The 22234-nt window shown below is 43.1% G+C and overlaps 1 protein-coding gene across 1 annotated transcript in view; it reads right to left on the bottom strand.

Moving 5' to 3' along the window:
- The window catches only part of TENM1 (teneurin transmembrane protein 1), a 698125-nt gene that overhangs the window by 272788 nt on the left and 403103 nt on the right, over positions 1-22234 (bottom strand). The window contains exon 15 of the mRNA XM_033947005.1: positions 21280-21496. Within this exon, the coding sequence (XP_033802896.1) occupies positions 21280-21496 (217 nt within the window). The remainder of the gene's footprint in view (positions 1-21279; positions 21497-22234) is intronic.

Below are 22234 nucleotides of genomic sequence, written 5' to 3'. Positions count from 1 at the left end.
TTTCCATAAAGCATCTGCCCTCTCTCTCTCTGCAACTTCCATATGGTATCTTTCTTCTTTCTATGACCCTTTCATAAACTGTTTATCCCGTGCCCCTTCTCTCCTTTGTACATAATTCATTTCAGCTTTACCCCTTCTCCATTTTCTATCTCCACCCCTCCCCCATGCTCTGGCATCTGCCTCTTCTCCTTTCCTTCCTTTCTTCTCACCCAACCCCATGGTCTGGCATCTCTGTCTCCTTTCCTTCTCTCCCCATGCCCTGGCATCTCTCTCCTCTCCATCCCTTCCATTTTTTCCTTCCCCTCTAGGCTCTGGCATCCCCAATCCTTCCTTTCCCTCCTTCTTCCATTCCCCCTGGTCTGGTATCTCTGTCTCCTTTCCTTCCATTCCCTCCCCCCAATGCCCTGGCATCTCTACCTCCCCCTCCATGGTCTGGCATCTTGTTTCTTTCCTCCCTTTTCCTCACTTCCTCTCTTCTCCCTGGCCTGGCATCTCTCTTGCCTCTCCCCTCCCTTTTCTGGTCTTCCTTCTCCCCTCCCCCCAATTGGATGCAGCATTTCTCTACCCCTCTCCTCCCTCCCTCTTTCTTTGTCACCCTCCATCGTCAGCACAGCATTCACAACTCACTGCTCTTCAAGTGTCGGGCCTTCCTCTCTGCCAGGGTCTGCCAACTTCCTGCTTCTGTGAAAGCAGGACCTAGCAGAGAGGAAGGTCCGATGCCAGCAGAGTAACGAGTTGTGAGCACTGCTTCTACCAGCCTTGGGAGCACCCCTTATGGGCTGCACATAGGATGGACTGCTTCCCCCCCCCCTGCATTCATCTCCTTGATAACCCCCTTGGCCTTTTCAACATGGTTTCCACCATTCTTGGCATCTCCTTTCCCTATCCCATGCTCCATTCTTGTAGACCAGCATTTCCTCTCTCTCCTTCCCTTCACATACCCTTAAAGCTTGACATGTCCCTGTCCCATCTCTCTTTCATCTTGTCACCTCCCATGGCCCAGCATCTCTTTCTCTTCCCTGTTATCCTCCCCTACAGTTCAACATTTCCCTCTCCCCCTCCCTTGAGTCAAATATCACTCCTTTCTTTTCTCTCTTTGATTGTCCAGCATCTATCACTCTCTTCCCTCCAGTCCTCAATTCCAAGATTCCTGTCTCTCTTCTTTTTCTGCCTCCTGGTTAGGAGAAGAGGGATGGAGTAGATGCTAGATGTTCAACATCCTTCCTTTCCATTATGTAGCATCTCTCCCTCCCTTTTCCCCCCTCCATGATTTAAACATCTCACCCCTCTTGCTTCCTTGACTGTTATCCAACCATGTCTCCCTCTGGTTCCCCCTTTCTACCTCGTGTTAACCAACATCTCTCCTCCTACTTTTCCTACCCCAAACATCTTTCTCTGGCTTCTCTTCATGCCCTCCTGTTGTCCAACTTTTCTCCCTCCCCCAACCCCCCTTCATAGATCCCTCCTTCTTGCTTCCCTTCCTTCCTCCTGTTGTCCAGCATTTCTCCCTCCTTTTCCTTCAACCTCTCTTCCCAAACATCTCTCTCTCTTGGTTTCCCTTCCTACCTCCTGCTGTCCAGCATTTCTCCCTCTCTCCCTTCCTGACTCCTGTTGTCCATTGTCCCTTAGGCCAAAATGTCTTCCTCTCTTTCCCCTCTACCCCCACCATTCTAACTTCTACATCTCCCATTCCTTTCTCTTCATCTGAGATCCAGCATCTTTCCTTTTGCTTGAGTCTATCCCTCCTTCCTCTTGTGGTCCGAAACCTTTCCTTTCTCTCCCTGCAAGCATCTTTCTTTCAAACTTCCCCACCTCAGGCAGTCCGATATCTTCTCCCCCTCTCTCTCAAACCTCTGCTTGCTTTGTAACAGTCACCAGGCGTCAGCAATGATTTGCATTCACTGCCTGCCACCGGCTGACACCTTCTCTTTGCTACGTCCTGCCTTATTTGACGTTACTTCCTTTTGCCTCAGGGGCAGGATGCGGCAGAGAGGAGACGTCATCCAACAGCAATGCGAATCACTGCCAGCGCCTGGTGACTGCAGCAAAGCTAGCGGAGGTACATCTGGGGAGGGTGTTTGGCGCTGTGAGGCAGCTGGGGAGGTGAATCGAAAGCACCAAAGCTAGAAAGTAGCACTGCATACATCATGTGTTGCCTTGTTCCTGCTCTCCACCGCTGCATCATTTTTTTTTCAAGTCAGCACTTTGTGATGCCGCTCTCTTCAAAGTGCCGCCCGAGGCTTCCACCTCAGCTGGCCTCATTATAGGTTAGCACATAGTATTGTAGCTGTGTGGTCGCAAGAACACCTATCCTCTGCCCCCGACACACCCCTTAAAGAAATTAAAAGCATTTTTTAGCATTCGCCAGTTACCATAGGTTGCCTAAGCACATCCTTGGTATGCCATTTTAAGCTGCCTTAGGCATGTGCTAGCATCTTAACACAGCATAGTGAAAGGATCCCAGTATGAAGTGTTTTTCCCCCCCCCCTCAACTTAAGTTTACCCCATAGTTAGTTACTTTTTAAGCATACAATTTAGGTACCTATTGAAAAATGTAGACGCTCAGCCCAAATCAGTCTTCAAAGGGGGCTGATTGACCTGCTCACCTCCCAAAGTTGGGCACCTTTGAAAAATGAGTTTTTAACTACATAGGCTCTCTTGTCTCGAACACATTTATATCAGAGTGAAATAGTTCATCTCAAAAGTATAGTATTGTATTTAGTGATGCTATTTGGTGTAGGTCAAAAATTCTACTCTGTCTTTCCGTATGAATGCTACATCTGTTTGGTGCATTTACCCTCTAAGAACTGCTTGCAGCTCACTGGAAACCTGAAAGTATTTTACATAATTTGCCAAAAAAGCTTGAATTATAGAAAATTATTTCTGAATGTGAAATGTATTAGTAATGTGTTCAGGAAACCATATCATTTTTTTGCATTCTCTAAGCACTGATCCAGCAAGGATGGCTAACAATTTGACATGCTATATCCTGTATGCATGACATGTCATTTAAAAGATAAGTCAAGCCCAGTAAAAAATCAAACAGGCATACAAATTCAATTGGCACACAGCCATAGTTCTTAGCTGGTTGATACAATTTTACATAAGATTATAAAGCAAAGGATGAATCAGTCACACAGGTGGGGGGTGATGTCATCTGACGGTGCAGGATGGAGTAGCTCTTTTAACATGTAGAAACATCTAGAAAAGGTTGGATCTTCCTAAGTAATATGCAGCTGCATGGGCACGGCAATTAGTCCATATGTCATATTAGCTTATATTATCAAAAGCTTCATTGGTTGCCATTTGAATCCAGAGTGTTATTTAAATTCGGTTGTATCTGTTTTAAGATTTTATTTGGTCTAGCACCTTCATATTTCCCTTCTGATATTTTGTTTGAAGAAGAATGACCATATTCACCCATATTATCGTTTATTGCATTGGTTAGCGTTGGAAGCAAGAGTTCTATTTAAATTTTCTTGCATTTGCTTTAAGTTAATATCAAGAGAGTCTCCAAAATCTATCATATGACACAGTTTGTTTGGAATGTCTATGAGGGCCAAAAATCAAATATTCATCGGAATAATAATAAACTGTTAATGATTTTTAACAGGAGTTGCCATCCAACATATAACACATAATTGGAAAGACTATAGGGTCTAACTATTAAACAAAATAGACAATCCTCTCATACCAGACATCAGGCAGTCCCTACCAGTCTCTCTATCCCTCCCACTCTCAAACTACCCCTTCCACTCTCACTCTTTCAAACTATCTAAAAAAAAAAAATTTTTTTTCTTAGAAATGGCAGGAAGAACGAGGAATGCGAAAGACTAAAATCAAGACCGGCAGCCCAGTCACAGAAGGGATCCAGGGGATGGCCTCGGTCCCACGTGCAGACAGAGGGAGAACCAGGACAGAGGGCAGAGGTCTCTGCACAGACCGAGGCCCTCCCCATCCCCATCCCCCAAGCAGACAACTACAGCCTCCACACAGACGGACGAGACAGACCAGCTAGACGGAGACACACTGCGTGAGCTGACGAGCCTAAGAGAGGAGGTTGAAGCGCTTGAGGAGCATCAGGGAGGACGAGGCCTTCATCGACGAGGTCATCCAGGAGCTGTCCCAGATCACCGAGCAGGAGCCAGGCAAGATCATCCTCGAGACGCCCAAACTGACCAAACCTACAACTTTGGCACCAACGACTGGGGTGCAGGAGGAGGGATGGGGACGCTGACTCCTGGCAGCTGGTAATCCTCCTCCACGAGAAAACATGGAAGACCTTCTTCTTTTTCTTCTCCTGTCTCCTTCTCTTGCACACAGGGCAGCCCTACATCGACCCCACTAATAACCTTGAGGAACAGATTCCAGATACTACAGGAAGGACCCGCGAGCGAGGCACAGGAGGTCAACATTCAGACAGTCCCAGTTCCAGAGACAACTGATCAGCTCCCCTCAAAGAAGCGTTAGAGTAGTGGTCATTGGGGACTCCCTGCTGAGGGGCACCGAGGGACCAATCTGCAGACTGGATATGCAGTCGAGAGAGGTTTGCTGCCTGCCAGGGGCCAGGATCCGGGACGTGACCACCTGCCTAGACCATCAGGCCCGAGGACTACTTCCCCATGCTACCTTATTCACGTGGGTACGAACGACACTGCCAGGAACACCCCAGAGAAACATACCTAAGGACTTTGGAGCCCTGGGTGAGAGGCTGAGGCAGATGGGGAGCGCAGGTGGTCTTCTCCTCGATCCTCCCTGTAAGAGACAAGGAAGAGCCAGGGAGGAGCGTATCCAGAGGACGAACGAGTGGCTACATGAATGGTGCAGGGACATGAACTTCGGCTTCCTGGACCATGGAGAGGCACTAAAGGGACTGCAGGGACCAGATGGACTCCACCTGACAAGGAGAGGCAAGAACGTCTTCGGACATCGACTAGCCCACCTCCTCCGAAGGGCTTTAAACTAGGTAAGTTTGGGGGAGGGTACCCACTCAGTACTAGCGCAGTAAGTAATTTTCCAGGAGAGGTGAATCGACACTCCATTTCTGAAACCGAGGTAAGTTCACACAGTAAAAACAATCATACAAAAGCCACTCAAACTCAGGCGGGAAATTCTACACAGGGTCTTAGCAAACATAAAGTATGGAGGGCTATGTATGTTAATGCACACAGCTTAGGCAATAAAATTCTAGAATTAGAGACAGAGATAACGAACGCCGACCTCGATGTAATAGCGATATCTGAGACTTGGTTCACAGACTCACATGGGTGGGGACATGGCTATACCAGGATACAACTTACTTCGTCGGGACAGAGAGGGAAGGATAGGGGGTGGGGTAGCACTATACACTAGAGATAACATCAAAGTCACCAGAATCACAGATGTCAACTACACCGGGGAATCACTCTGGGTGAACCTGGCCAGAGGAAACGAAAAATGCTTGTATCTGGGTGTAGTATACAGGCCCCCAAAACAGCAGGAAGACAGGGATATGGAACTAATCAAAGACATTGAGAACATCACTTTACGCGGGGACAAACGGTTCTGCTAGGGGACTTCAATATGCCCGATGCTGATTGGAAGACACTTTCCGCTACTACCAGTGGCAGCAGAAGGCTTTTAACCTCCATAAAAGGGGCGCGACTCAAACAAATGGTGCTGGAGCCCACCAGAGATCAGGCGACACTGGACCTGATACTCACCAACGGAGAAAGCGTTTCAGAAGTTTCGGTAGGCGATACACTAGCCTCCAGCGACCACAACATGGTATGGTTCAACATCAAGATAGGCTTCACTAGATCAAACACAGCAACAAAGGTCCTCAACTTTCGGGGCACTGACTTTAAAACGCATGGGAGACTTCGTCCATCAGGCGCTACAAAACCAAGCTGAAACCAATAATGTAGAGGCTATGTGGTCAATCCTGAAATGCACCTTGCATGAGGCAACAAACCGCTATATAAAAAACAGTAAGCAAACGACGGAGAAAGAACAAGCCCAGTGGTTCTCTGCAGAGATCTCAGATCTTGTCAAGGAAAAAAAAAAAGCTTTTATTTCCTACAAGCATACAGGAAACAGGGTGACAAAAGAAGACTATCTGACCAGGTCTAAAGCAGTCAAAGCGGCAGTCAGAGAGGCCAAGATTCAAACAGAAGAACAACTAGCGAAAAACATTAAAAAAGGGGATAAATCCTTCTTCAGATACATTAGCGACAGGAAACGAAACACAGATGGGATAGTACGTCTCAGGAAAACAGACGGGACCTATGCAGAAACGGATTCTGATAAAACCAAACTACTAAATGAATACTTTTGCTCAGTCTTTACTTGTGAGGCGCTGGGGACCGGTCCACAACTGCAGGCAAGGCAAACCTCAGAAGACCCGTTTCAAAACTTCAAGTTTATACCCAGCAGCGTCCATGGTGAACTATCAAAACTCAAGGTGAACAAAGCCATGGGACCGGACAATCTACACCCCAGGATTCTTAGGGAGTTGTGTGATGTCCTGGCGGAACCGCTATCTGTGCTGTTCAATCTTTCCCTAAGTACCGGAAAAGTCCCCATGGACTGGAAAACAGCTAACGTCATTCCATTGCACAAAAAAGATTGCAGAACGGAGGCTGCGAATTACAGACCGGTCAGTCTCACCTCAATAGTGAGCAAACTCATGGAAAAACTTATTAAACAAGAATTAGATACGATCCTGACCGAGGAGAATCTACAGGATCCCCAGCAGCATGGATTCACAAAGGGAAGGTCCTGTCAATCCAATCTGATCAGCTTCTTTGACTGGGTTACAAGGAAACTGGATATGGGGAAGTCTCTAGACGTCGTGTACTTGGACTTCAGCAAAGCTTTTGATAGCGTCCCGCACCGCAGATTGTTGAGCAAGATGACTTTGATGGGATTGGGAGTGATATTGACGACATGGGTCAATGACTGGTTAAGCGGTAGAATCCAGAGGGTGGTGGTTAACGGTACCCCCTCCAATACATCGGAGGTGACCAGTGGAGTGCCACAGGGATCGGTCTTGGGACCGATCCTTTTCAAAATATACATAAGAGACCTGACTCAAGGGCTTCAAGGTAAAATAACACTATTCGCCGACGCCGCCAAACTATGCAACATAGTAGATAACAGCACCTTACCCGACAGTATGGAGCAGGACCTGCTCTTATTGGAACATTGGTCCTCGACTTGGCAGCTGGGCTTTAATGCCAAAAAATGTAAGGTCATGCACCTTGGCAGCAAAAACCCATGCAGAACTTACACTCTGAATGGTGAGACCTTAGCTAGGACTAGGGCAGAACGTGATTTGGGAGTAATCATTAGTGCAGACATGAAAACTGCCAAGCAGGTGGAGAAAGCTGCATCCAAGGCTAGACAAATGGTGGGATGCATCCGTAGAGGTTTCGTCAGCCGGAGGCCCGAAGTCATAATGCCCCTGTACAGATCCATGGTGAGACCTCATCTTGAATATTGTGTTCAATTCTGGAGACCACATTATCAAAAAGATGTGCGGAGAATCGAGTCGGTTCAGAGAATTACCACCAGGATGGTCTCGGGACTCAAGAACCTCCCATATGAGGAAAGACTGAATAAACTGCAACTATACTCGCTCGAGGAACGTAGAGAGAGGGGGGACATGATTGAGACTTTAAATATATCACGGGCCGCATTGAGGTGGAAGATGATATCTTCTTTCTTAAAGGACCTTCAACCACAAGAGGTCATCCGCTGAAAATCAAAGGTGGGCAATTTCATGGCGACACCAGGAAGTATTTCTTCACCGAAAGGGTAGTCGATCATTGGAATGAACTTCCATTGCAGGTGATTAACGCCAGCAGCGTGCTCGATTTCAAAAAGAAATGGGATATGTATGTGGGATCTCTAGCCGGGTGAAGTCTGGGGGTGGGTCATTAGCGTGGGCAGACTTGATGGGCTACAGCCCTTTTCTGCCGTCATATTCTATGTTTCTATGATTGAATTACTGTTTTTGGTGGAGTTCGGTTTGTCAGGTGTATGAAATGGAAAAAACATTGGCAACTAAGAGAGGTTATTATAAGAAATTTAAAGTGGTGTGGGGACCATTAATTGAGTATTATAATAAATAATTGTATTTATCCCCATTAAATATGTGTAGAGGGAAGGGGGATGAGTGGGTTTTATGACATTATGAGGGGTAATATATGAAAAGGGAAGGAGGGGAGATAGTCTATGGTATAAAATGATTGCAGAGTTTCAAGTGAAGAATGTACAGTATGACTTGATTTCTTTTACACTTGATTGTATAATGTAAAAATGAATAAAGATATTTTTTTTTTTTAAAAAAGAGAGTCTCCAATTTACCTGTCTTCTCATTTTGAGTTATATAGACCATTAAGGAATACAAGAAGTTCTTACTTATTTGTCTATCCTAAGCCAAATGGTGTCAGATATAAGACCTTTTTTGACAGGACCTTAGCGTTTCAGGCAGGTAAATTACAATCCTGGCTTGATGAATGTATTCATCAAGCCATGTCTTACTATGCTTTTCGAAAATTAGTTAAGTCTTCTTTGTTTGACAAATTTACATTACATTACATTAGTGACTTCTATTCCGCCTGTACCTTGCAGTTCTAGATGGATTACAACAGAACAAAACTGGACATTTCCAGGAAAAATTACACACTAGGGGCTGGTTACATAGTTGAGGCTTAGAGGAGAGGTTACAAGATGGGTTGAAATCAGGAGACAACTGGCCGGATATAGAATTATAAACAATTTAGGGACTGGTTTCGTAGTTGAAACTTTGAGGAGAAAATGCAAAATGAGTATCAATTTGAGGGGGGAGTTATTTTGAGGGGGGAGAAGGACATGGGAAGAGTTAGGATAGCTGGATGTGTTTTTTGAATAGCCGGGTTTTGATTTCCTTTTGAAATGATTTGTAGTTGCTTGTTGCTGTCAGCAAGATAGTGATGGAAAGGTCTAGTTTCGCTGCCTGCGTCACTAGTAGGTTGTCATACATCTTCATGCGTTGAGTACCTTTGAGTGGGGGGTAGGAAAATGGGTATTTTTAAGATTGCAATTACATTTTTAACTTTTTATAATGATTTTATCTCTATGGTATGAATGTATTTCGCTGACTATCCAGTTTCTTATGGTGTAAACCGCCTATAACCTTTGGTAATGGCGGTATAAAAGAATACATTTATTATTATTATATTAAAAAAACATTCGAAGACCTGGTTAGTTCTCTTTTCCGTCAGTACAAGCGTGCCATTATAAAAATTTTTAGATAGGACCTTGGCATTCCAGGCTGGAGTCATGAATTCATGTTTGAACGTTCTTATTTCCCCAGCCATACTCCCCCTCCCCCCCCCGGCGACAAGGTGCTGGGCCTCCGGAGACGCACAACCCCCCCCCCTCCCGTGGCGTGTGCGGCGGCCCTTTTGAGACGCTCTTACCTCGCAGGAACCGAGGGAGCGTCTCGGCGGGCTCTGACAGGCCGCGGTTCAATAAGGGAGAGTCGGGGTGGGTGCGACGCGACTCACGCCGCGCGTGACCCCGTAGGAGCGAGTGCACGCAGAGTGAGCCGGCGAAGCACGTGGGGAGACAATCCTGCAAAGTATGAGGCACACTGCCATGGTCTCCAGCGATCCCCCCTCCGCTCCCCATGGCTGGAGATGTGCTGTTAGACGAAGTCGCGGGGGGGGGGGGGGGGTGATGCTGAGTACTAGGAAAAAATTTTTGAGCAGGTAAGAAGTCGCGTCTATCTCCCTGGACCGCCGTCGGGAAAAGGAGCAACCTCCCTTCCGCTTCCCCCTCATCTCCTCACCCTCCCCCCCCCTCCCTCACTGATTGGCGTTTCCCTATCCTCCTCCCTTCCCCCCCCTCCTATCTATTCGCTCCGGCTTCGGCCGATTTGGCCTCGCTCCTCCCTATACGGGATTGGAGCTTGTTCTATCCCTTTCCTATTATCAATTTCGGAAAGATCTTAAAACTTATCTATTTAAAAAAATATGAAACATAGAATTGATTTTAATTTATAACCTTTAGTAATCCATTTAAGGGCTCCTTTTACTAAGCCGCGTTAGGGCTAGCGCGTACTACATTGCCGCGCGCGCTAGACCTTAACGCTAGCAATGAGCGCACGGTAATTTCCTGCATGCGCTACAAACACTAGCACACCTTAGTAAAAGGAGCCTTAAGTTTCTAAATGATTATTTGATGAATTTGTATTATCAGCCGAATTCCATTTTTTAATAAGTTTTAGGATGCTGCTATCTCTTTTGCTTAGTGTTGTATTACATAGATTTGTGTCATTTCCATTTTTAACATTGCTGTATGACCTTGTACTTTTAATGCCCAGTACATTATTATTATGAACTGCCTTGAACTGATGGTTTGTTGATATATAAAAATAAACTATTATTATTGTTATTATTGGGGGTTATTATTTACTAGGAAGTTGCCTAGTGTGTACCCAAAAGATGAATAACATAAACAAGATTTATTTGGTTGGAGCCAGGACAGTGACTGGGATCCTCTTCTGTCTCATTCCATTCTTCCCACTCTCTCAATAAGTCAGTCCACTCCAAAAGCTGTTGTTTTGAACTGTTTACTGAAATAAGTTCTTTGGCAGAAGATCCTTTTGATATTCACTTGCAGTTCAGATGATACGAGTAGTTTGGCTCAGACATTCAAAAGTAGCTTCTTTCAAGTCAGATTCATCTAGGATGCTGCTGAATCCTCAGAAATTCGGTAGATTTGGATGGAAATCTCTGTAAATTCTATAAATTTGGATGGAAATCTCCAAAAATCTCCGTAAATTTTCCTAAACCCCCAGTAGAAGAGACGGAATCCAGGTCACTGCTGGAAATGGGCCGGATTCTATAAACAGTGCTGGTATTGGTGGCCACCTAAGAAATGGCCATCAATCATGTGTCAATCATGCGTAGGTCGAACAGCAAAACAAACAAAAAAAATCCAACAGAATCTGCAGTGGGGTAGAAACAGCCAGAAGAAAACAAAGAAAAACTGCAGACAAACATACAAAATTCAAGCTATGTTTTTTTTTTCTTTTTTTTTTCCTCTTTATTTGATTATTCGTTATAATTCATTGATAACAAATATTCATGAATATCCACAAAAGCTCCATATAGAGAACATTAAAACATATATAAGGTAATTAATCAACCGTGATCTAGTCCACATTATCATGGTCGCCAGCATTTTAAATAGGAAATCAAATCTATCATCTAAGGACAAACAAATGGATTTTATATATTGTACATCATCCTCCAAAAATACAAATTTCAAGCTATGTTTATTATATTAATTATTAAATGCGGTCAATGTTACCACCTTTAGACAAACCAAGGGACCTGACACGGTCTGTGTTTTGGTTAACACACCTTCATCAGGGGTCCCAGGTTGGCAAGGTATCAAATTAAACCTGTGCAAATCAAAGGTAATCGCTGACCAAAGGTCTCTGTATAAACTTGCTTCGTAGCGATTACCTTTGATTTGAACCTACAGAGATGCGTAAGGACGCCTATGTATGTCTAAAGTCACTTCTGGGGTAAACCACGCCCCAGCCAGCATTAGGCGCCCTATGCACCTCCAGAGGTGCGAAACTGGAGCCTCAGACATATAAAGACATAGGATTCTGTACTGAAGCTGTCCTCCTTTAGTTGTGAACTTTGCACTTTTTCAACTCCTCCCCTTCACCAGTGGAGAATAGCTCCCTCTTCAGTTTTTCTATCTGCAAGCGAACTGAGAAGGTGTTTTATGACCACATGGGAAACCCATGCATTGAGCTATTTTGAGAATCGGGTAGGAAAATTCCATTGGTCACTGAACTAGTTAAACTGGTTGAGCGACCGTCAGTACATGATCAGAAAGTTTTGTGCATTCAGCTCCGATTGTGATCCTCCAGCTTGCCGAGTTTACCCGACTCTGGCCTGCACCCAAGCTCGACAAGTATCAACTGAAAGAACTGCCCCCCTTAGAAAAAAAAATAATCTTTTTGTGAGCCTTGGTAGTGGGTGCTCCGACCCTGACGAGCTAGGCAGAGCCAGTGCTACAAAGGTACTTCATTAGAAGGATTGGAAAAGAGGAGGAGACGGTAGAAGCATGGAATACTATGAACTGAAAATCTCCCTCTTTTACAAAGGTGCACTAAGTGTTTTAGCACGCGCTAAATCAACACATGCACTAACCGCTAACATGTCCATAGGATAACATGCCATGCCCCTTTTGAGATTTGCGCACTAGAAGTGATGCGCACCACTTTTAGAATGCGCTAAGTTGTGCACACAACTTCTAATTAGTGCCAATTAGCATTAGTTATTAGGTGTTAATTGCCAATTTGCTTGTTAAACAATTAAGTTACACGCTAAAATCGGCTGCGAGAACCGATTTGCATGTGCAACTTATGACGCTATACATAGAATTTGAGGGCTATTGTTTTTCCTTCAGTTCAGCTTTTCTTTGCTGCCCCTCCAAAACTGCTGCCATAGGCGATTGTCTGGTTTGCCAAATGGTTAAGACGACCCTGTTGAAAATTCTGAAAGATAAGGAAAATCTACTGAATCTTCTGATTAAAAAAACACACACACACACCATTTCTAGAGATTGCCTAGAAAAGTAAGAGAGGGGTTACCTTCTGACTCAGAAAAACTAAGAAAACGCAGAATCCATTTGATGTGTAGATATTTCTTGTGATACTTGAACTGTAGTGATCTGAAGTAGCTTACGTAGAGACTTTTTAGATAAGTGTCATTTGCCTGCTTACTTGGATGTGAGGCAAAGGACAAGGAAGTCATATGGGCAGTAAGTGGAGGGTAACACATTCAGCATTAGCACTGAGAACTTTTTTTTTTTGGGGGGGGGAGGGGGTCCAGCCCCCATGCCTGCCCAAAGCTGTCTAGGTTTCTGCAAAGCTTCCTTAGTTTGTGCCTGATCTGGTTTAATTTGGTTTATTTATTTATATCCCGCCCTTACCCAGGGCGGGTGACAAACTTACATACAAAAATACAAAATTACGTACAAAAATACATACAAGATCGACAATAAATACACCCACAAAACAGAGCAAAAGATACAAATAAATACGTAGGCGACCAGCACCTCACTGTCATCATCTCTTCTTCATTAACCACACAGTTTTATACCCTGTATTTCATCTGGCAAAAAAGATGCCGTTTTAGCAGTTTTTAAAAAATTCTGTATGTTCTGTTGTCGACGAATGTACTCAGGGAGATTGTTCGATTCCCTAGGCCCTATGCAATGGAATACAGCCTCAGCTCTTTTACCGATGGAATTTGCAGCTCTAATTGTTCTGCAGATCGAAGTGGACGAGACGGAACATGTGGCAGAATGCTCTCAACGAGATGTTTAGGAGCCAAGTTATGCAAGCACATATAGACGGTTAGCAGTACCTTAAAGCGAACCCTATCCATCAACTTCAACCAATACAAACTCACATAATATTCTGTCACGTGTTCTCGTCTCCCCAACCTAAACAGAGTTCTGATCACTGAATTTTGGGCTACTTGGAGCACACACAACACTGACATCAGTACCCTCAGGAGTACCAAATGACAGTAATCAAGAACTGAAAGAACAATTGTCTGCAGGACTAATTTAAACAAATGGGCAAATATGGGCTAATTTGTACATATGGGCTAAGTCCATTTACCGGATGAAGTTGAAAAAACAATGCCTGTACCTGCCCCTTAAATAATAATAATGATAACAACAACAGTTTATATACTGCAGGACCGCAAAGTTCTATGCGGTTTACAATGATCAAAAGGTATTATAGATTGAGTGGAATAAACATAGTTCAGAGTTAGTGAATAACAGTTCTAAAGATCATTTGTTGAGGACTAAGATTGTATAGGTCAGTTATCTAAGTACTTCAGGAACAGATGTGTTTTTAGGCATTTCCTGAGTTCCCTATAGGCATGAGCAGTTGTTCCAGATCTTTACCCCATAACGCTGCTTGATGTGAGAAGAGATGTTGGTGATGACTTAAATTTACAGCCTCTAGCCGGTGGAGAAACAAAGTTCGGATGTGAGCTTCTCCTAAGTCTGTTGGTTGTGAAAGAGAAAAGGTCTGTTATATATTTAGGGGCTAAGCCGTACCTTGAAGCAAAAACAACCAAACTTGAATTTCACACGTGCCTCCATCGGCAGCCAGTGTAGAAGTCGATAGGAAGGTGTTACATGATCAAACTTTTGCAGTCCACAAAGTAGCCTAACCGCTGCATTTTGTACCAGTTGCAATCGCCACATATTCTTCTGGGAGAGTGCCAAATAGGTGATGTTACAGTAGTCAAGTTGACTCAGTATAAGGGATTGTACCAGAATTCTAAATGATGGGACATCAAAGTAAGCTCTAATGGATTTAAGCTTCCAGAGGGTGAGAAAGATCTTTCTAATCAAGGAGTCTACCTGGTCTTTCAAGGTCAGACTCTGGTCCAGTGTTACTCCCAATACCTTCATAGTGGGTTGAATGGGATAACTAAGGTTATTGATGCACATTGATGCTTTAGTGTCAAATGGGTGTGGCGATGCTATAAAAAATTTTGTTTTCTCTGAGTTTAGCTTTAGTCTGAACTCAGTCATCCATTGCTCCATCCGATTTAGTACATCTGTTGCTTTGGGGGTGACTTCTAAGATAGAGGTAGTGAATGGGATAATTATCGTGAAGTCATCAGCGTAGCTGAATAGTTTTATCTCCAGCTGGGACAATTGCACACCCAATGAGGACATGCAAACATTGAAGAGCAGAGGGGATAATGGTGACCCCTGTGGCACGCCATATGAATTGCTCCATGTATCAGAGAGATCATAATTAAAACAGACTTGGTAGGTGCGGGATATAAGGAAACCTCAAAACCAGTTTAATACCTCTCCTCTGATTCCAATTGCATCTAGGCATTGTAACAGTTTCCCATGGTCCATCAAGTCAAAGGCAGAGCTCATGTCAAATTGCGCAAATTATCCAGGATAGTCACAATTACTGTCTAAGTGCTAAACAAAGGCCTAAAACCAGATCGAGTTTCGTGCAAAAGAGAGAACTGGTCAAGATATTCCATCAGTTGGATGTTGTGACCAGCCAGGCATTCTCCCAGCGCAGGTCCCAGTCAGGACAGAGGGAAAGAAGGTGAAACAGAAAACCCGGGGAGGAATTGGGAAGGAACAGGTTGGGTCTGAGCTGAATAATCCTGTTGACCACCGGGGGAGCCCAAGGGGCCCTTGGAACACTGCCAGGGCTGACACAGCAGGGCGGGGTCCCAAGGTATATAAACCTGTCCCTGACAACAGGAAAGGAAGCCAGCTAGGGAGGAAGTTTAGGCCTTGCCTCCCTAGGGACCCTGCTGAGCCAAGCAGGGACAGCAGGCCTCAGCCTATGGAGTTGGAGGAGCTTGAACAGTCAGGAGAATTGTTTCAAGCTGATGAACCCATGGATTGCCAAGACACCTGTACTACTGGGGATGATAACTTGCCAGAGCCAATGCTGGTGAACTGGACTTTGAGCCACAAGCAGTGAGTGTTTGTTTTTGAACTGTTTGTGAGCTGTTTTTTTTTCCTTTGGAATGCTGATGTTTGAGTGAAAGCTTAGAGAGAGTTTGGGGAGAGGTTTTGCTTCCATCCGGGAGGGAATTTGAAAGCCTGTCTGAAGGCCTACAATTTTGGCAAAACCTGCTACTCTCTCCTGTTCCTGATAACCATAATTAATGATTGTCAGAGGCTTTCCTATTTTCTGCTAAAGACTAGAAACCAAGGAAATTCAAATATTGGACTGCAGTCTCAGGACTGAGTAAAAGGACTGCTTTTCTGCAGTTAGAGTAAGCTCTCTAAGGAGCTAAGGTCTCCAGTTTGGGTGAGACTGAAGAAGCAGTGGAACAGTAAAAGTTTAAAGCTAATTTGGTATGCTTCAATTGCTTTGCCCTTTTTGGCCTTTTTGGTTTTTGTGTTTTCTTTTTTCTTGAATGCTGTATAGGAGGACTGGCTGATATTCCTGACTAGTTCAAGGCATTACTTACCTGTTGTGAAGAAAGTGAGTAAAATGAACCATTTATTCAAACTTCTTGAATGGTGAGACTTTATTGTGTTTTTTTTTGACTACTAAGAATCCAGTCCTGCAGGGTGACTCCAGGCCGGGTCACACGCAAGTATATAATTTAGTGTAGCCATCAGGATTTCTATAAACCCCTATCCTGGGTTGGACTGATGGCCACAATGTGTACCAATCCTTCCATGATTTTTACAATGAATGGAATGGATGCTACTGGTCTATATTTGGTTACTGATGCTGATGATTCTTTGCGGTTTTTTGGAATTGGGGTTATTATGATATGACCATTATTAGTGAGGAATTTTCCATTGGTTAGGTTATTGGTTAAATAATTTAACAAAGATAGTTTAAAGTCTAATGGAGCTGCTTTCATAATTTCTGGGGGACATGAGTCCAGGACACAGTATGATTTAGAGTATTTGTTATATAACTTGATATAGTTATTCCATTCTAAATTGTGGAAGGAACTCCAAATCATGTCTGCTGGTATTTCATTTGAAATGTGAGCCCCGAGTCAACAAGAACACCCAGATATTTCACCTCCTGCACTACTGGCACAGTCTCACCCAGTAAATCGAAAGCAACTGGGACATCTGAGCCAAACAATATGAAATGGTTCTAACAAAAGGATGAAAAATCCTTTGCAAAATCGAATTCTTTCTAGTTTGAGCAGATGCTGAAGGATGAGTAGGAAGAGATGTGGACTGGTAATATGTCTTGCCTTCTCTCCTCGGCCTCCGGTGGGCAGCAGATGGCTGGGAACCCAGCTGAGAACTGCCGGTGGAAGTTTACAAACATCGGGCAACCAATTCGGATGAGACTGTGGAGAATGAATGGGATTTGATTCATTTTATTTCTTTTGAGGGGTGGTCTAATTTTTGTTCTTTCTTTTGTTTGCTGCTTCTTAGTTTGTGCCTTGATGCAATTTCTTTGTCTTTATCTACAGTACACTTCTTTTTTTCTTCATCTCTCTTTGGGAATTGATTTTTCTTAGCTATTTGATGTATCTTGGAATGTAACCCGCTTAGGTCAGTATTTGATATGATTTAGAATGTAAACCGCTGAGGTCTGTAATATGGTATAGGTGGTATAACAAATAATATTAAACATAACAGAACAGAGCATAATGGTTTATTTGCTTCTTTTCTTAGAACCCTTGGTGAAATCTTGCTTTGCTTCCTTGCTGGTGAGACACTCACTTCTGAATGAGTGGTTGAATACAACTCTTTTGGAAGATGTTCTTCTATTATGACAGTGGTCTCAAACTCGCGGCCCGGGGGCCACATGCGGCCGGCCAGGTACTATTTTGAGGCCCTTGGTATGTTTATCATAATCACAAAAGTAAACTAAAACAGTCTCTTGATATGTCTCTTTAGCTATAAATTACAATATTATTATTAAAACTTAGCCAAAAGGAAAGATTTATAAACTATAAAGAGTTTTACCTCATGCAAAATTGTCATTTCTTTAATAAGACATTAATTATTTTTTTCTGAGGCCCTCCAAGTACCTACAAATCCAAAAGGTGGCCCTGCAAAGGGTTTGATTTTGAGACCACTGTATTATGACAACATCCTGTTTTTCTTGTGATTATCTGTGATACTTTTGTGGCCCTTAGAACCTTGAGAATACTCTGAGCAATTGGTTTATATAACATCTGCACAAAAAGAATCCGACTCATGATTCCGTTTCAAACTTTGGAGTATCAGCACCGGCTTCTTCTGTACCAAATTAACGTGGACATTCTTGTGAATCTTTTTTTTATGCTTAGATTTTGGTGTGGAGGGTCTGCACCAACATGCTTGAGGGTCTTTTCATTGAGGGCTTGGCACAGGTGTCGTGGAATGAGTTCTTCAAGCCATGGTGCTGAAGTCGTGGTCAGCTTTTTGGTACTGTGCTGAAGAACATCCTTGAGACTTTGCCAAGCCTTGATCTTCCCTGACCAAGACTCTTGAGCATTTAATATTTACCATATTTTCACGCATATAACGCGCGCGTTATACATGATTTTTACAAACCGTGCATAACCGTGTGCGTTATACGTGTGAGCGCGTTTTACAACTTTTTTTTTTCAATCCGATCCGACATCCCCCCTGCGAACCGGCATCCTCCCCCCCGCTCACGTCACCCCCCTCCCCCGCGATCCTACATCTCCCCAAGCACATCAACCCAATCGCCGCGAGATCAGAAGGCTTTGAGCATGCACAAATGCTCAAAGCCTAGTCCAGCCCGGCGCAGGAAGAAGGAGGATCTCTCTCGCACTGCACCGCCCAGCCCAGCCCAGCCCAGCCCAACCCAACGAGGGAGGATCTTCGGGCACTGGCACTGGCACATCCTGTGCATTGGTGCTGGTGCCGGTGCCCAATCGGGTAAGAGATGTTTTGCGGTGCTGGGGGGATGTAGGATCGCAGGGGAGGGGGGGGTGACACGAGCGGAGGGGGGGGAGGATGCTGGTTCGCAGGGGGAATGCCGGATTCGAATGAAAAAAAAAAATGCTCTCTCGGGTAAGCGAGCGGGGGGGAGGATGCCGGTTTGGAGTAGGCGGGAGGAGGTTTTAGCATGCGCGGTATACGCGTGTACGTGCTATATTAAATTTTTTTACATAAATTTGTGTTCCCTGCGCGCTATACCCGTGTGCGCGTTTTACACGGATGCGCGGTATATGGGTGAAAATACGGTAGTTCTCCCACATACTCTTCTTCCTTCTTATAGCCACTCTCTCCCATAAAATCTCAGCCTCTTGTTTTCTGTCTGCACTTTCTGACCACAACTTTCTGTTAATTCCCCCCCCCCCCCTCTTATTATTTTTTTAACATGGTACTATAAAAATTCTGGGGAATACAGGTCAGAAAGCAGGGGGAAATGTGTGGAATTTTAAGAAATGGAGCAGGAAAGTTATGAACCAATTATCTATTTTATTGTAACCTGCCTTGAGGAACAGGCTGAAAAAGTGTCAGATAGATTGCTAAATTAAATTCAAGTAGAGCTTGGCCTTTGAGCTCTTGCTAAACTTGTGACTGGTTGTTTGGCAACTGGTTCAAAAAAGTGATGGTTGGCAAGAGACATAATGACATCAACTCCTGTTTTGGGATCAGCTACTGACTTTTATTGCACTGAATTCAAAATTGGCCAACTTTAATCAACAATGTTCTCTCAGCCTCACAGATGTACGACTATATATTTTTTTTCTGGTAAATGGCTACATAGATGTCTAATTCTATTATCATAAATCAACAATAATCTCAGGAGTTGGGATTTATCTGATGAATCGGCCTTTTGTTCTCAAAAACTCATACCAAAATAAATTGGTGAGTCTAAAAGGTGCTACCTGCTTGTATCATTTCTGTTACAACAGCCAAACACAGCTATGTCCTTGAACGTTTTTATCGGTTCTTGTGTCAAAAATGCTAGACAGTACAGCATTTGACTTCTTTTTCCCAGCTGTTCAAAATACAATATCAGCAAATTTTACCCAGAAAAAATATTGCCATGAAAATGAAAATATATTCAACTGTTTCTTCTAAATAGGGCACTACAGGAGCTTTTTGAAATCTATCAACCCAGAAAATGTTTGAGATCTGAAAATAGCATGAAATTGAATTTGGAGGGTAAGATGTTATTCTCGCAAGAGAAAAAAAAAACAGAGCAATAACTAAATCAAAAAATTCAGAAGTTATATATATTACTCGCCAGAGGTGGGCTAAACACTCCTGATAAGCATTTCACATAAAAGGTGGAGAAAAAGCCTCAAAATTCAAATTAACAGCAGTCCACAATCAAAACTTGATAAACATTCAATACTGCTTCATTTCTTATCATAGGCAAAAAACTCCACCACCACTGAAATGAATTTATCAAAGGGTGAAAAAACCCATCACTGGTCTTCCTGTATTGGTGCCTGTTGACCCCGGAAGTGCTCCCGGAAGTGTAATTTTTTGACTTCTTAAGCAACGGCCATTCTAGTGCTGAAGTGCATGGAATGAGAACAGAGTTTTGAGCTGCATTATATTCCCTGACGCAGCCTCGTGTGAGGCGAAACAAGAACTTGTTGGAATTTAAAAGAGGACATGGTTTGTGCAAGGTTTTTTCTTTTTTTTTAACTATTTCAAAATAATTAACGCCTTTTCAATCAATTATTTTTATATTCTCTCTCAAATGACCCTATCCTTGTGTGCAAACCTTAAATGTTCTTTTTTTTTATACATAAATTTTTTTATATATAAATTTTTTTATATATATATTTCTACCCTTTACCTATTTGTTCCAGTTTGTACTAATAGAACAAAAATGATTAGTCTGTATAATTATGTCTTATTTTTATTTGTCATCCCTGGCTTTTATTGTATATTAGAATTATGTCATACGCATTGAAATACTGGATATTGCATACAATCAAAATTTATTAAACTTGAAACTTGATCTAGTGAGCGCCACCAATATTTTCTCTGGCCAGACGTTTTCATCTATGGCGTGTTCTCGACCATGTTTCCAAAGCTAAGTAAACTGTTTTGTTTTTTTCTTTTCCTGTGCACAGTGATGGTTTTTTTCACCCTTTGATAAATTCATTTCAGTGGTGGTGGAGTTTTTTTTTGCCTATGATAAGAAATGAAGCAGTATTGAATGTTTATCAAGTTTTGATTGTGGACTGCTGTTAATTTGAATTTTGAGGCTTTTTCTCCACCTTTTATGTGAAATGCTTATCGGGAGTGTTTAGGCCACCTCTGGCGAGTAATATATATAACTTCTGAATTTTTTAAGATGTTAGTCTCTCATGTTAAGATTGGGGCAAAAATGCTGTCTGTAGCAGGTGCCAAGCTCTGGAATGCGCTGCCTGGTATTCTGCGATTTTGTGATGGGAGACTGAATTTTAAGAAAATGTTGAAAACAATTATTTGTTAATGCCTTCATGTGCTGAAGCCTTAACGTCCTGTAAATGTTTTTTATGGGATTTTATCGTTCTATCTTGTTGGATGAATTTAAAAAAAAGGTTTTAATAATGATACTGTTAATGTTTTATTGTGTTTGTTCTGTTGAAACATGTTTTAGTATTTTTAATTTGTATGCATGTAATTTTGAAAACCGCTAAGTATTTATGCGGTATATACATTTTTAAATAAATAAATAAATGTTTTACAATTAATAGTGCAATTGCTCATCACATAAAGGTAGTAAAAAAAAAATTGATAATAAAATGAAACATCCTGTACCTCTTGTCGAACAAAATTTCTCCAGGGATTACATGAGTGCTGTCCTTGCCTATGAGAAACTTGATTCGGTCATAGAACAGCCTTGTGGGATGCTGGGAGAAAGGAGGCAGACTCTGCTGAATGAGGTCCAGTGGGTCAGGTGAACCTTGACACAGAGGACTTGAGAAGCAACTGGCTTGTTGGCAACAGTCTGGGTCTACGCAGTCTGTAAGTCCATCTGGAAATGAATAATGTGTTGTAATGTACTTATGGAAACATTTCAGGAGAATCATTAGTGATTAGTTTAGACAGTATTTCATTAGACAAGAAGAAAAGATATAATAACTGGATCAGTGTGTTTAAACGCAACACAATTCGCTTAATATTCAGCGCTATTTGGATGACTAGGAGCTATTGGACAGCTGGCTATCTCCCACTGAATATCCCATTGCCTGGATCAGCCACCAGTATTCAATGGCTGGCCAGCTAAGGCTAGCAGCTAGATAGGCCCACCTAAAAAGCAGATCTATCTTTGGCCACTAGGCCTTAGCTGGCCAGCTGCTGAATATCAGCTTGACTGGCTAAGTTCACGGTGGTGAACTTTGACCCAGATATTCAATGCCAGTGAATATCCGGGATCACCATGGACTGAAGGAGGTAGCCGGGCTGCCTCCTTTGGTCTCAATATTGTGCCCAATATATTGAATAACCTCTCCATGGAACCAAAGGATGCAAATGGGATTACTTCAGCATGGAGCTGTACATAAAAAGAGAGAAAGGACCTGATTTTCAGACTGCAAGAGGCAGCCCGGTTACCTCCAGCGGTAAGCGGTGAACCCAGAAATTCAATGCTGGGGTCATATCCTTGAATTTCTGGTCTGCCATGTTTGACATAGCCTGCCAAGTCAATATTTATCAGCTGACTGGCTAAGTCATAGCAGCCAAAGATAGACCTAATGAATATTGATGCTAACTG

This window comes from Geotrypetes seraphini, chromosome 5 (genome assembly GCF_902459505.1).
Source record: "Geotrypetes seraphini chromosome 5, aGeoSer1.1, whole genome shotgun sequence".
Classification (NCBI taxonomy): Eukaryota; Metazoa; Chordata; class Amphibia; order Gymnophiona; family Dermophiidae; genus Geotrypetes; species Geotrypetes seraphini.
This window is presented reverse-complemented; position numbering and strand designations above follow the sequence as displayed.